The following is a 15,861-nucleotide window of genomic DNA, read 5'->3' as shown; positions in this document are numbered from 1 at the left end:
TAAAGTATTTTAATGCTTAGCATGCAAAGCTATACAGCAGCATGGTACACATACAGGCTGCAACTTATATCTGAAATTGTTGCCATACTGAAAGGCTCTTCCTTCCAAATCATGCTAGCTCCACAAAGTATGTTCAGTTATTGATATATAGGATGGACCTGTGCTCACGCTGCATGTACTCCTTAAAATCAGCATCTTAAGAATACTTCTCTACTTGCAGGAATCCCTAGCTACAAGATTATTGAGGGAGTGTAGAAAGATGAAGCCAAAGGTTTTCCTCAAGCTCATGGTAAGTATCACCAGGCATTTTCATGTCTTCTCCCCCCAATCACTCACAACTTAAAATATGCCACCGTTCCCTCTCTATGCTGCCACCAGTGGCTCCATGCATTGCAAAACAATGCGATTTCCTAATAAAATATCAGGCCTGGAGCACATTGGCTAGGCTGACACCGAACACAGCCACAACACTTAGCTGCAATGCTTCTCTGTTCGATGTTGTTTTTTTAGGGTCAGCACTTCTATTATTGTGACCTAGAACAACAGCTGACCACTGAATCCAAGCAAGTCAACATCTTGCATTACACTTTGTAAGCGCCAGCTCAGCTAACCCACACCGTGGAGGATGAAGGAAGTGAGGCTGAATAGATAGCGTGGTCCAAGTGTTACGGTGAGGAGGAGAAAGTGGTGATGCCAGGGGAGGAGCAGCCCATTGTCTGGGTGGCCATATGGTGTCATTAATAACCCCCTGTACTTTGGGAAATCCAACAGTGCAGGAAATTGGCAGCTCTGTCATATTCTTGTTGATAATCAGTGAGAAAGGAGATGAAAGTGCTGGCCATGCTGAACAATGCATCAGTCACCTATTTGATACATATGTGGACAGTAAATTGGCTGATAGTGCAGATGTGCCCTCTGCTGACCTTGAAGGACACATAGGCATTAAAGCTCAGGGTTGAGGTGACCTTGACTACCACTGACAGTGCCGTCCTTATAGTGGAGGTTGGCTTTACGTCTTCTCGAGTCAGATGGTGCAGCTCTGCATTTGGCTCCTTGATCAACCTGAGTTTGCATAGTCATTGCCAGGTGACTGCATGGCCAGCAGATACAGTTGACGGCATAATGCTGAGCATGAGCAGTGTGGTGCCATCTCATCTCCCCAACATACCTCCTTTGTTCTTCTTCATCCTCTTGTCTGAACCCCTGTGATAGGGAAGCATTGAAAACAACCCCCATATCTTGCAGTGGAATGGCAGGGGTTGGGGTTCAGTTCAAGCTCTACAATAGTGTGAATGGTCGAGAATTGCTTAGGTGTGTTCACGTCTTCTTCACCTAGTTACTCATTTGCAATTTTCCTGAACTGCTTCAATTGTGAAAATAAAAAGGCACTTCACTAGTTTGACAGTATGGAGACCTGACCCCAATTGCCACAATGTAGCCCAGGCCACTGTGCACATCTGTTCGATGAAGAGGAGGCACTGTGAACTCGGCTGGCCGCTTCGGGAGCGGTAATTAAAGGGAATGCTTTTCAGCTAGCGTAACCTTTATTATTTACACCAGTCTGGTGCCTGCGCAAAGTTTTTAATGTTTCATTGGTGCAAGATGTCCAAGCTCGCCACTTTGTGAGTGTGCCTGGGGCTGTAATGGCAGCGATCGACATCTTAATCAGCTAAGCTAATTTTATCCTCTTTTTCAAAACATGATTAAAACTTAAATTCCTTACCCAACATAGAGAATATCACATGAGCCCTGGTGTGCTGAAGCATTTTGTCAACAAGGACATCCGAACTGACCCAATACACTCGTCACTTTGTGTTGTGCTGCCCAGACCACATGTCTTTTAAATGAAACCTAAAACCAGGATCCAAATGATACTCTTCATCTTAACTACTGGTAACAATTTTCTTCCTGGAGTGACAATACATGTGAATTATCAATCTGCAGTTCACCCTATTTCAGAACTTTCCATCAAACTACGGGAAAACCTTCCCTTACTGCGTTGACTGAGCCATAAAGATCAGGAGGTCCCCAGTTTGATCCCTGGCCTGTGCTGAGTTGGCTGATCTCAGACAAGGCAGCAGCTGATGGGCTACAACTGGGGGTTCAGGAGGGACTAATCAGGCAGAGCTCTCGCTTGCTAGCTAGTGCCCCATGCTGGAAAGTGAGCGTACGTGAACTCTGAATCAGGACAGGATCACCCTTGGTGCTAGCACCTCCCTCCACTCCCATGACTCAAGAGCCAGCCGCCACCCACTGTCTATGCTCTCGCACACAGAATGACCAGTCAGGCAAGGTGCCACATGGAAACCATGCTCTGTGGAACTACAGTTTATGAAGGAGTCCACATCTGCCAGTGAGAGGAGGAAACCAACAACCAAATAAAAGCAGGCTGTAGTGTCAAAATCGATATTGCTCCCATGGCCAGATAAGAGAATGTCTCTATGGTGCCAAGCAGTAGCTAGATTTGTCCACCAGGTGATTATACCCTTCGCCGGTCAGGTTTCCTCATGTCCTCTCTCCAGAAAGAAGAGGTCCAGTGGCCATTTTGAGAAGCCTGTGTGTATTGATGTCATAACTTTGGTCGAGTCATCCAAAGTAAATCTTATTGACAAAGCTGATGCATGTTTGAAAAGTCTGTTTGTTATATTAAATCTAGTTTTGAGTCTATTAACTTGCTACAATTAAGAGTGTGCAGCCTTCCACAGGTGAATCTGTGTTATTCTTCAGACAAATTACCCTGTTTGATGCTTGAACAGTGGGCTAGAAAGTTGGTATGTTAGCGCCTGGCAGGGGCGTTAAGGGGTTAGCGCCAGGGTGCGGCGAATGCAGCGGCACCCGCGAACTTTATTGCCGGTTTAACCCTGGCACTAATTCTTAGCGCCTGGGCCTCCAACACCTTGCAGATCGTGACGTCCTAAAGTGCGCAGCGCCCCGTATGGGAAATTCACTCGCACCCCGTTTTATCGCGACTACAACGCGAGCAAGAGGAGGCATTGTGAACTCGGCTAGCCGCTTCGTGAACGGTAATTAAAGGGAATGCTTTCCAGCTAGTGCAACCTTTATTATTTGCATCAGTCTGGTGCCTGCGCAACGTTTTTAATGTTTCATTGGTGCAAGATGTCCAAGCTCTCCACTTTGTGAGTGTGCTTGGGGCTGTAATGGCAGTCGCCCAGGTTGCCTTGCAAAACAGAACTGACGACAACTAGCTTGTGCAGCATCACTGGCCCTTCCTTTTAAACGAGGGAAGCAGCCTCTGTGATGAAAGAGTGCCGTTTACAATGCGCTTGAAATTGTTTAGCGCTCTGCCGCTACCGCCCCGCTCTTGGCCTTTAGCGCCCTAAGAGAAATGTTTAGCGCTTGATTTAGCGATCCACTTCCCTCTTGGAGCGCTAAAACTGAATTTTGTAGGAGGAGAGAATGATTAGCGTCTGGCGCTAATTTTTCAACTTTTAAAGTTTTAGCGCCCCAAATAGGGCTATACCGAGTTTCTCCCCCAATGATTGTACAGTTAGCAATATACTCTTATTAAAATAAATTATCTATCAGATGGCAAAGCATTTACTGATTATGTTTTGTACTGTATTGCAGGAGGTTACCAATCCTCTCCTACTTTCTTTTCCTATATTCCAATTTTATTTCCTACTAATTAAATTTTATTAACCAGAATATTTCAAGCCTAAATACTATGGGGAATTTCTATTTTAGTCCAGGAGAAATCCTTTTAATTTTTGGTAAAGGCTAGTGTACAGAGCCACATTCCATTCCAAATATATTGGGCTCTTTTCCTAAACTATCAAAAGGGACTTTTATTTCAACGTTGTCTTCACTTTGAAAGGGAACACAGAATGTGCAGTGTCACGTTACTCAAACGGAATGGTGTTCCTCAGTATCCCTGTTAGACCCACATTAAAGGACCAACTGATCCGAGAAGCGACAAACTGCAGCAGGACAAGAGCTCACTAGTTCAAATTAAGAAAGGCAATTTAGGATGAATAAATCGGAAGATTTTCTTCATATGAGTGATCAACACATAAAATGGACTCCCAGATAAATTAGTGAAGGCAAAATCCTTTGAAATCATTGAATAACCAATTGAATGCTGCAATCGGGGGAACCTTATGTTATTATCCCTCCTGAAGAATTAGGAGCAGGAGTCGGCCATACGGCCCTTCGAGCCTGCTCCGCCAATCAATAAGATCATGGCTGATCTTCTACCTCAACTCCACTTTCCCGCCTGATCCCCATATCCCTTGATTCCCCTCGAGTCCAAAAATCTATCAATCTCAGCCTTGAATATACTCAACAACTGAGCATCCACAGCCCTTTGGGGTAGAGAATTCCAAAGATTCACAACTCTGAGTTTAGAAATTCCTCCTCCTCTCAGTCTTCAATGGCCGACCCCTTATCCTGAGACTATGTCCCCTAGTTCTAGACTCTCCAGCCAGGGGAAACAACCTCTCAGCATCTACCCTGTCAATCCCCTTCAGAATCTTATATGTTTCAATGAGCTCACCTCTCATTCTTCTAAACTCCAGAGAGTATAGGCCCAATCTACTCATCCCAGGAATCAATCGAGTGAACCTTCGTTGCACTGCCTCTAAGGCAAGTATATCCTTTCTCAGGTAAGGAGACCAAAACTGTGCACAGTACTCCCGGTGTGGTCTCACCAATTGTAGCAAGTGTTTCTTACTCTTATACTCCAACCCCCTGGCAATAAAAGCCAACATGCCATTTGCCTTCCTAATTGCTTGCTGTACCTGCATGCTAACTTTGTGTTGTACTAGGACACCTAAATCTCTCTCAACACCAACATTTAATCGTTTCTCACCATTTAAAAAATATTCTGTTTTCTATTCTTCCTACCAAAGTGAATAACCTCACATTTCCCTACATTATACTCCATCTGCCGCCTTATTGCCCACTCACTTAACCTGTCTATATCCATTTGCAGGCTCTTTGCGTCCTGCTACTTTCCCACCTAGCTTTGTATCGTCAGCAAACTTGGATGCATTACACTCGGTCCCTTCATCCAAGTAATTAATATAAATTGTAAATAGCTGAGGCCCAAGCACTGATCCTCGCGGCACCCCACTAGTTACAGCCTGCCAACCTGAAAATGATGCGTTTATCCCTACTCGCCGTTTTCTGTCCGTTAACCAATCCTCTATCAATGCTAATATATTTCCCCCCAACCCCATGAGCCCTTATCTTGCGTAGCAACCCTTAATGTGGCACCTTACCGAATGCCTTTTGGATGAACCAAGATGGGCTGAATGGCCTTCCTCGTCCAGTTACCTTGTGATTTTGCACAGCACAATCCACCATTAAATAGATAGACCACACCAGGCAATCCACAAAGAAAGGTCCGAGGCTTCTCAACAACTTGCATGACAAGCTGCACCCCTGTAAATCAAGTGCAATGGCGTTTACCTTCCACGCCTGTTTCCTCTATCTGGACAGAGAGCTCTCCTATCTATTCTAATCTTCCTCATTTATACATGCATCATCTGGTACCACACATCTGAAGATAACAAAAGGATAATAAAAGATGCCGAGATAAACACCAATTTTTTTTTTTTTTTTTTTTTTAAACAGTATGTGTAACTTAAAGAAAGAGAAGGATTTAGGTTTATATGATGCCTTATCACATTTCTCAGAAACATCTCAAATTACTTTGGAAAAAAAAGACCTGTATTCATATAAGGCCTTTCATGACCTCAGGACCTCCCAAGGCGCTTTACAACCAATGAAGTAGTTTTTGGAGTGTAGTCATTGTTATAAGTTAGGGTAAGACGTAGACACTTCGCGCACAGCAAGGTCCCACAAACAGCAATACAATAATGGGCCAGAATTTACTGTAAAAATAATGGTGAGGCTAACAGCGCTCACTGTTATTAATCCACAAATCAGACAGCAACTTCAGGCAAGGGCAGATGCTCAGTTAAATGTGAAAATCCGGAAGTTGCTGTCCGAGATATGTCACTCCTCTCTAAGCTGCGCAAAAATAGCATCTCGCCGTCTGGCTCCCCATTCAAATATATTCAACGGTGTGAAGTTCCTGACTGATGTCGTAAACACAGACTAAACTTGCCACATTTAAGTCTAAGGACCCTTTTTAACGGCGTGGCAAGTCTTAATTACTGCCAAACAACCTCTCTGGCACTGAAAACTAACTATTACAAGTGTGGGGTCTCATTCCTTCAGCTTTTAATAGTTGATTCTGTCTCTTTTTTCCTCTCACTTAATCTAATCTTTCTTTCCCTCTCTTCACTTCGCTTGCTATACCTGATTTGACATTGAATTCACTATTCTAACTTATACTTCCTCGTTCAAACTCTGCGCTGCTTATTAGCAATGATTCAGTTTGATTGGTTAAGGAAATACACAATAGCTTGTCCTGTTCACAGGTTCCAGATGCCCTGTAGAGGGCGCTGCGCTGTTTCAATCTCCCACTTGCAGCAGCTTGCTGTGCAAAAAAGCTCATGGGAATTAAATGGGCAAGTCTAACGAATGGCGGGCACCATTCATTCGCCAGTTGCAGTAAATTCCAGCCCATTGTCCAGACAATCTGTTTTAATGTTGTTGGTTGAGGGATAAATATTGGCCAACACACCAGGGAGAACTTCCCCGCTCCTCTTCTTCAAAATAGTGCCATGGGATCTTCTACATCCATCTGAGCAGGTAGACGGGCTTCGGTTTAACGTCTCATCCGAAAGACGGCACCTCCAACATTGGAGCACTCCCTCAGTACTGCACTGAGGTTTCAGCCTAGATTTTATGCTGAAGTCTCTGGAGTGGGAAATGGCAGTGATTATTCTGTAGACCAAGTGCTAGCCATTTCTTTGTGCACAGCAAGATCGTATGAATAGGAATGAGCTGAAGAGTAGTTCACTTATTCTTGTTCGGTACGATCTTCAATCACTGGAACAAGCAGAAGGATGCCATTTCTGACAATGCAGAACAGCACTGAAGTATATTTAAATATTACTTCTCCACAAGCAAGGAGACTGCTTCCACATGTACGCTGTTGACACTTCACTTCACCACCACCATCGATTCGTCGTGTTGACTGCCTGTCTTACACCAGAGCTACTGCCAGCTAAGGACTGGCAAGATCAAAGTCATCCTATTCAATTCTTGCCATAAATCCCACAAACTTAAACTGATTCCATCCCCCTCCCAGGATACTCACCAAGATTAGACTCCATGGTGCACAACTTTGGTGTCCTGCCCGACCGTTCATCACCAGGACTGTCTCTCTCCACCTTCCCAAAGTCGCTCAACTACATCCTTAACTTACCTCCATCGTTGCTGATCCTGGGCTCTGTCACCCCCAGATTCAGCTTTTCCAGTGCCTGCCTCAATGGCTTCTGGATCTCCAACGTATACAGGTTCGTCTATAAACTCAGACCCTGCATCTTAGCCTGTACTAACCCTCACGCACTCCGCACCACTGTCCTCACCAATCTTCTCCTGTACTAACCCCCACGCACTCCGCACCACTGTCCTCGCCAATCTTCTCCTGTACTAACCCTCACGCACTCCGCACCACTGTCCTCGCCAATCTTCTCCTGTACTAACCCCCACGCACTCCGCACCACTGTCCTCGCCAATCTTCTCCTGTACTAACCCCCACGCACTCCGCACCACTGTCCTCGCCAATCTTCTCCTGTACTAACCCCCACGCACTCCGCACCACTGTCCTCACCAATCTTATCCTGTACTAACCCCCACGCACTCCGCACCACTGTCCTCACCAATCTTCTCCTGTACTAACCCCCACGCACTCCGCACCACTATCCTCACTAATCTCATCCTGTACTAACCCCCATGCACTCCGCACCACTGTCCTCGCCAATCTTCTCCTGTACTAACCCCCACGCACTCCGCACCACTGTCCTCACCAATCTTCTCCTGTACTAACCCCCACGCACTCCGCACCACTGTCCTCGCCAATCTTCTCCTGTACTAACCCCCACGCACTCCGCACCACTGTCCTCGCCAATCTTCTCCTGTACTAAACCCCACGCACTCCGCACCACTGTCCTCACCAATCTTATCCTGTACTAACCCTCACGCACTCCGCACCACTATCCTCACTAATCTCATCCTGTACTAACCCCCATGCACTCCGCACCACTGTCCTCGCCAATCTTCTCCTGTACTAACCCCCATGCACTCCGCACCACTGTCCTCGCCAATCTTCTCCTGTACTAACCCCCACGCACTCCGCACCACTGTCCTCGCCAATCTTCTCCTGTACTAACCCCCACGCACTCCGCACCACTATCCTCACCAATCTTCTCCTGTACTAACCCCCACGCACTCCGCACCACTATCCTCACTAATCTCATCCTGTACTAACCCCCATGCACTCCGCACCACTGTCCTCGCCAATCTTCTCCTGTACTAACCCCCACGCACTCCGCACCACTATCCTCACTAATCTTATCCTGTACTAAACCCCATTCGCCTATCACCACTGTCCTCGCCAATCTTCTCCTGTACTAAACCCCACGCGCTCCGCACCACTGTCCTCGCCAATCTTCTCCTGTACTAAACCCCATTCACCTATCACCACTGTCCTCACCAATCTTATCCTGGACTAAACCCCATTCGCCTATCACCACTGTCCTCGCCAATCTTATCCTGGACTAAACCCCATTCGCCTATCACCACTGTCCTCACCAATCTTATCCTGGACTAAACCCCATTCGCCTATCACCACTGTCCTCACCAATCTTATCCTGGACTAAACCCCATTCGCCTATCACCACTGTCCTCACCAATCTTATCCTGGACTAAACCCCATTCGCCTATCACCACTGTCCTCGCCAATCTCCACTGGTTCACCATTGCCCAATATCTTGATTTCAAAATCCTTATCCTTGTCTACAAACCCCTCCATGGTCTCGCTCCACCCTACTGCTGCACCACATCTGACCCTGCACACCAACTTGCACACTTTGCGCTTCCAAGTCTTGACTGTACATTTCTTCCTCTACCCCACCATCTGTGCATCTTTCAAGGAGAATTCTCTTCCTCGATCTATCTGACTTACTATTTCGCATTCCACCCTCAAAACACCTACCAATTCTAATTTGCTCAGTCACCTCCTCTAACACTTCACCCAATTTTTGATCAGTGTCTGATTTTACCCGTCTCTTGTGAAGTGCCTTGGGAAATAATAATATATATGTACAAGTTGCTGTTCTCTCAATTCTTATTTTTTTTAAATCTTCTTAGGTTTCCCCCAGACAAGTCAAACTCACCTGGACAGTGAAACCTTCTGTTTCTTGTCGTCTTCTGCGCACTTCTGTAAATGCCATTATCAATCCTTTCTCAATTCTCTGCGTGAAGTTGCAAAATCTCACATCAACATAACGAGGGACAAACTGCAGAACTGAAGAGGAAGGAGAGAGATTAGATAGTCATTTTTGAAGTACATAGAATGCATCATGAGCAAGCCACTGGTTTATAAGGAGTGAAAGAGTTAAATTGCATTTTGGTGCCTGGGATTCAGGAATTTCACCATTTTCTGGGGATCATATTGCATGATACAGCCTGTTTTTACATGAGAGGCAAAAGCCTTGTTTACACACAAGAAAGAACCTATGATTCCCTATGATCAGAGCCGACTGTGGTCACTCAAAGCCAAATTATATTTTTAGATTCCAAGATTTTGCCAGTGAAATACAGTCCATGCAATTGGAGGCTTCCCGCAGGCGGATCCCTCCGATCATCAAATTTCTACGCATTTACCTGGTGGTCCAGGAGATACGGAGGCTCGCGATCCTGGGCCTCTCCTGGTTGAAATGCGTAGAGGCCCACGTATCCCAGGGGCACATGCAGTTCGCAAGCGCCCAACCAATGAAAGAAGGGAATCCCCATTCATACTTATGGGGATTCCGTACGTACGGAACGGTCATAAGTATGAATGGAAATGACTTAAAAAATACACGAACACATGAAATTATTTTTTTTTTAATTACATATATAAAATTAATTAAAATGGCATTTAATTAAATATTTTAAACAAAAATGTAATTTTTTGAAATTTTTTTTAGATGTTTTAACGGAGCTAAAAAATAAACTTACCATTTTGGAAAGGGTTTTTAGTGTATAAGTGAGTGATAAAATTTTATTTTTCTATTTTTTTAAAAACTCTTATGCTGGTAAAAGCAGGCCTTAGGCCGTGGAATTCTTACGCGTGTTTCAGCAGGTGGAAATTGGGCAAATAGCTCAACTCTCCACCCGTAAGAAGAAGAGGCCCTTTTCCTGGGGATTCGGAGGGTCGGTCAAGAAGATTCTTGGCCGATCACAAGTGCCGGGTTTTAGCGCATGCGCTTCGCATGCCTAAACCCGGAACTTGCGCAGCCCCTACGCACCTCGTACACACCCACAGGGGTCGCAAAATACGGCCCCATATTTCTGTGAAAGGAAGTAGGCTAGATTATGGGTATCCATGACAGGGAACAACTATCTCCAAGGGTGAGGCTGGTCAGAAAATCACCTTCATTCAAAAAAATGTTGTCACAGTTCTGTGTCAACTTTGATCTATTATAAATTCCTATGTCCACATTTATAATGGACCCTGCTAATATAAATGTATCACCTGTAGGTACACAATCTGGCCAGTAGGTGGTGCTATATTGTTTTAGAATCATAGAATCAAACAGCACAGAAGGAGGCCATTCGGCCCATCGTGCCTGTGCCAGCTCTTTGAAAGTATCCAATTACTCTCATTCACCTGCTCTTTCCCCATAGCCCTGAAAATTTCTCCTTTTTAAGTATTTATTCAATTCCCTTTTGAAAGTTACTATTGAATCTGCTTCCACCGCCCTTTCAGGCAGTGCATTCCAGATCAGAACAACTCACTGTGTAAAAAAGTTTCTCATCTCCCCCCTGGTTCTTTTGCCATTTATCTTAAATCTGTGTCCTCTGGTTACCGGCCCTCCTGCCTGTGGAAACAGTATCTCCCTATCAAAACCCTTCATAATTTTAAACACCTCTACTAAATCTCCTCTTACCCTTCTCTGCCGAATGAGAACAATCCCAGCTTACCTAGTCTCTCCACATATCTGAAGTCACTCGTGCCTGGTGCCATTCTAGTAAATCTCCTATGCACCCTCTCCAAGGCCTTTTCCCCACAAATTACTCAAAATCTCTTCTGAAACTCTTTGATCCGCAGTTGTTGTTTTCTAAAGTTTATATTTTATGTCTTATTAAAGATAGGACTGGAGGGTCAGAGGAAAACAAATTGAAGATTACAGTAGCACTGGCCTCTCGCTATCCAGCCATAGGGTGGGAGGAAGTGGAGGGCGAGTTAAGAGCAACATGAGTGAGGGGAAGGGGGCGATACAGGGATTGAGCAGGTAGTTTAAAGTGGAAGTGGTAAGGGAAGTGATGAGAGTGGTAGGTGTGGGAAAGGGTAATGGGAAGGTGATGGGGTAGGAGATGTAGTGCGAGTGAGAGGGTGGGGAAAAGCATGAATGATTGCAGGAAGGGGCGGAACCTAAGCAGCTGAGAGCTACAATTTTCCCACAACCCCAAATGCAGCTTTCAGCCATTGGTGGCTCTTTCTCCATCACACCACACCACGCCATGCACCACCCAAAAGGAGAGAGAGAGAGAAGCAAAATGAAGTTAGGAGCAGAGATGAAGAGAAGAGAAAGAAGTAAAAAAGGAGACAGAGAAACAGCAATACGAAGACAAGAGAGAAACCATATTCTCTGACTTACTGTGTGACTTACAGAGTATCAATTAGTATATTAAAACCTCTGTGGTTTGGCGGGATCAGTCTTGTGGCGTTTCTCCTTTACCTCTGTGATGCTGCACATATAGCAAAGTATTTCCACCGGCATATTACCTGCTCCTATTAATGATGTTCTTAAAAATAAAATTGCACTTCTTCTAAATTACATTCTGCAAGGGAGGCACAAACGTTCCCAACATCACACCCAACAATTCTGCTCGTCTCTCTCACACAAAAGAACAGAGTTCAAAGGGCACACGCAGTATCAGGACCCTTGGAAGGGTTAGGCCACTGGGACTAGAAGGCAGAAGAATGTTTGAAAAATTGTTGTTCATACCCCATGAAAAAGCCGCAATGTTACAATAAAATATTTTAAGGCGACCGACCACCCGAGGCTGTGAAAGTGGCTGAATGTTGAACAGTCTAGTCAGAGCAAATCAGAAAAGGGCTCGAGTGAGTAGCAACAATGGACTCTTACAGACAATCTTTGACATTCAAGGTTAGGCTAAGAACAGAAATAGATCAGTGCTTACTCTTGCGACTTATTCACATCCTCAATGTTTTACACTTCAGCATCACACACGCTTTCGTTATTTTCGGCAGAATTTGGCAGGTTCTAGTCTAAAGGTGGTAATTTGGCACCAAACATCATGACACCTCTGTACGATAGCAAAATGCTGCAGATGCTGGAAATCTGAAATAACAGCAGAAAATGCTGGAAAAACTCAGCAGGCCAGGCAACAACCGAAACGTCGACTTTTAATTTCTCTCCACGGATGTTGCCTGGCCTGCTGAGTTTTTCCAGCATTTTCTGTTGTTATCATGACACCTCTGTTGTTCTTGAACATGTTAACAGCAGATATACCTCAAATAATTCACATTCAACAAAGCTCAACTGGAAGCCAATTAATATGCAATTCAGCCAATGAAGGGCTGGAACCAAACAATTCACAAGCCACGCCACTAGCAGTAAATGAAGTTGCAGTCCCAATGTTCCCCCTAATTTTTGTTTTTGGCCGGCAGAAAGTTGCATAGCCACGCAGCTTAGAGGGAACGTTGAGTTGGACCCACCTCAAGTGTCATGTTCAGTGGATTACCATTTTGCATTCATTATGCACACAAATGTGGTTTAAGATCTGATACAATAAAATGGGTTCTTTTACTGTGCCAACAGGATTTTGTTTAGACCCATTATACACAGAGAAGGCGTTAATAATAAACACTTCATTATACTACTGAGCTGATCAGAGAAAGCCAACATGGCTTTAAGTCTGACTGACTAATCTAGTTGAATTTTTTGAGGAGCTCACTAATAAAGGTAGAGAAGAGTGTCTAGGGATATTATCTATATGGACTTCCACACAGCATTCAATAAGGTTCCACTCAAGAGATTAGCAAAAATGAGAGTGCATGGAATTGGGGGTAGCCTTGAGTTGTGTTGCGAGGTAAGAGGCAGACAGTAGGGATAAATGGTAGGTACTCTGATTTGCAGGATGTGATGAGTGATGTTCCTCAGGGATCTGTACTGGGCCTCAGCTTTTCACCATATATATTAATTATTACTTGAATGAAAGAAGAGAGTTGTATATCCAAGTTTGCTGATGACACTAAGTTAGGAGCGACAGGAAGTAGTGCAGATGGGAGCTAGACGCTGCAAAGGGACATAGACAGATTAAGTGAATAAGCTAAACTATGGCAGATACAGTTTAATGTGGGCAAGTGAGGTCATCCACTTTGGACCCAAGAAAGATAAATCTGAGTATTCTCTAAATGTTGAGAAGGTAGAATCTGTGTCGGAGCAAAAAGATTTGAGAGTCCAATTACACAAATCATTAAAAGCTGATGGACAGGTACAAAAAGCAATCAATAAGACTAATGCAATGTTGGCTTTTATCTCAAGCGAGCTGAAATACTATGGGGAAAAAGTTATATTTCAGTCATATAGAGCCTTGGTCAGACCCATCTGGTGTACTGCATTCAGTTTTGGGCATCGCACCTCAGGAAGGATACACTGGTCTTGGAGGAGATGCAGCGCAGGTTCACCAGAATTATACCGAGGCTAAAAAGGTTAAATTATGAGGACAGGTTGCTTAGACTAGGCTTGTATTGCCTTGAGTATAGAAGGTGGAGGGGTGATCTAATCGAAGTGTTTAAAATGTTAAAAGGATTTGATAAGGTGCATACGGAGAAACCATTTCCTCTGCTGGAGAATCATAAACAAAGTGACATAATCTTAAAATTATAGCCAGGTCACTCAAGAGCAAAATCAGGAAGCATTTTTTCACACAAAGGGTAGTAGAAATCTGGAACTCTCTCCCCAAAAGGCTGTGGATGCTGAGGGTCAATTGGAAATATCAAGACTGAGAGAGAGATATTTTTGCTAGGTAGGGATGTCAAGAATATAGAACAAAGATCAGCCATGATCTAATTGAATGGCAGAGTAAGCTCGAGCGGCTGAGTGGTCTATTCCTGCTCTTAATGATTCCATTCCCTGGAATTCCCTCCCTAAAACCCTTTATCTCTCGACTTCTTTTTCTGCCCTTAAAAGTTTCCTTAAAGCCCACCTGTTTGGTCACCTCCTTTAACTTGCCCAGAATGGCTTGACCGCCAGTCTTATCTTTGTCTGTGAAGTATGTTGTGACATTTTTCTACATTATAGGTGCTATATACATGCAACTTGTTGATGTTATTACTTTAAATGGGTTGGTGACTGCATTAAAAAGTGCACAAAGGGATTTTACAAGACATATGAACCAGTGCATGTATTATAATAACAGGAGCACATCTTCATCAGCGTTGGCATGTGGCCCTAATCACTGCTAACAAATAAATTCCCTGCCTCTGTTCCTTTCCAAATTCAATTTTAAAAGATGTTACAAGTATTGAGTCATAGAAACAGAGACCAACACAAAAGGGAAATTTCTATATTTAGAGAATTGGCCATTGCTATTCCGGAAATTGGGTGAAATTAGTGTCGGTTCCAGCATCTGAACAAATTATGGAAATATACTTATAGTAGACAATTTTATTTTTAAAAGTCCCCTGTGGATTGAGAGGGATCCGATATTGAGTTGGTGTCACTTTTCGAAGCATATCTGTAATATCCTGTACACGGAGACTGGGTTCCACAGTATTGCCCAAGCCAAGTAATAACAATAAACTCATGACTGCTACTTTCCCTTCTGGTTGTGGAAGATCTGTAAAGGCCAAGGAGGAACAAGCCTCTGTGGCCATTGCTTGACCAAAAACAAAGTGGGCTGCAAGCAGGAGGTTGTGGGTTCAAGTCCCACTCCAAAGACTTGAGCACATAATCCAGGCTGACACTCCAGTGCAGTACTGAGGGAGTGTTGCATTGTCGGAGGTGTCGTCATTTGGATTAGACGTTAAACCGAGGCCACGTCTTCCCTCTCAGTTGGAATTAAAAGATCCCACGGCACTATTTCAAAGAAGAGCGGGGGAGTTCTCAGTGTCCTGGCCAATATTGATCCCTCAACTGGCATCACTAAAACAGATGATCTGGTCATTATCACATTGCTGTTTGTGGGAGCTTGCTGTGAGCAAACTGCCTTTCACGTTTCCCACATTACAACAGTGACTACCCTTCAAGTTCTTCATTGGCTGTAAAGTATTTTGTGACGCCTTGAGGTCGTGAATGGCGCTATATAAATACGAGTCTTTCTTTCTCATTTGGGTTACAGCAATAACAGGGAGTTAGCAGCTCAATGAGGCAATTACAATGGCACAGCATGTCACCTTCAGCCACTTTTCATTGCTTGGGGGTCAATTCCAGACAGTGAATGGCAGTGTTGGCTTGATAATGGTGATCTAAAATGGACGGAAAACTCTGGGTCTTAAGAAATCTCTTTGATGTTGGCACCTTGGCCCTAAGCTCTAGAATTCCCTCACTAAACCTCTCCACCTCTCTCTCCTCCTTTAAGCCGTTCCTTAAAAACTACCTCTTGACCAAGTTCCATCCTAATATCTTGTTATGCGGCTCCGTGTCAAATTTTGTTTGATTATGGTCCTGCGAAGCGCCTTGGGGTGTTTTACTACGTTAAAGACGCTATATAAATGCAAGTTTTTGTTAGTGTAGATTACGTGCTCAA

The 15,861-nt window shown here is 44.3% G+C and overlaps 1 protein-coding gene across 3 annotated transcripts in view; it reads right to left on the bottom strand.

Annotated features, from left to right (window-relative positions):
• The window catches only part of LOC147105992 (UPF0606 protein KIAA1549), a 319,715-nt gene that overhangs the window by 108,248 nt on the left and 195,606 nt on the right, over positions 1-15,861 (bottom strand). For all 3 annotated transcript variants that reach the window (XM_086008618.1, XM_086008615.1, XM_086008617.1), the window contains exon 5: positions 9,273-9,403. In XM_086008618.1, coding sequence (XP_085864744.1) covers positions 9,273-9,403 — 131 coding nt within the window. The remainder of the gene's footprint in view (positions 1-9,272; positions 9,404-15,861) is intronic.

This window comes from Somniosus microcephalus, chromosome 16 (assembly GCF_052327205.1).
Source record: "Somniosus microcephalus isolate GS21.2 chromosome 16, FLI_Smic_1.0, whole genome shotgun sequence".
Lineage (NCBI taxonomy): Eukaryota > Metazoa > Chordata > Chondrichthyes > Squaliformes > Somniosidae > Somniosus > Somniosus microcephalus.
Note: the sequence above shows the minus strand (reverse complement) of the source record. Positions and strands in the feature narration are given on the sequence as shown.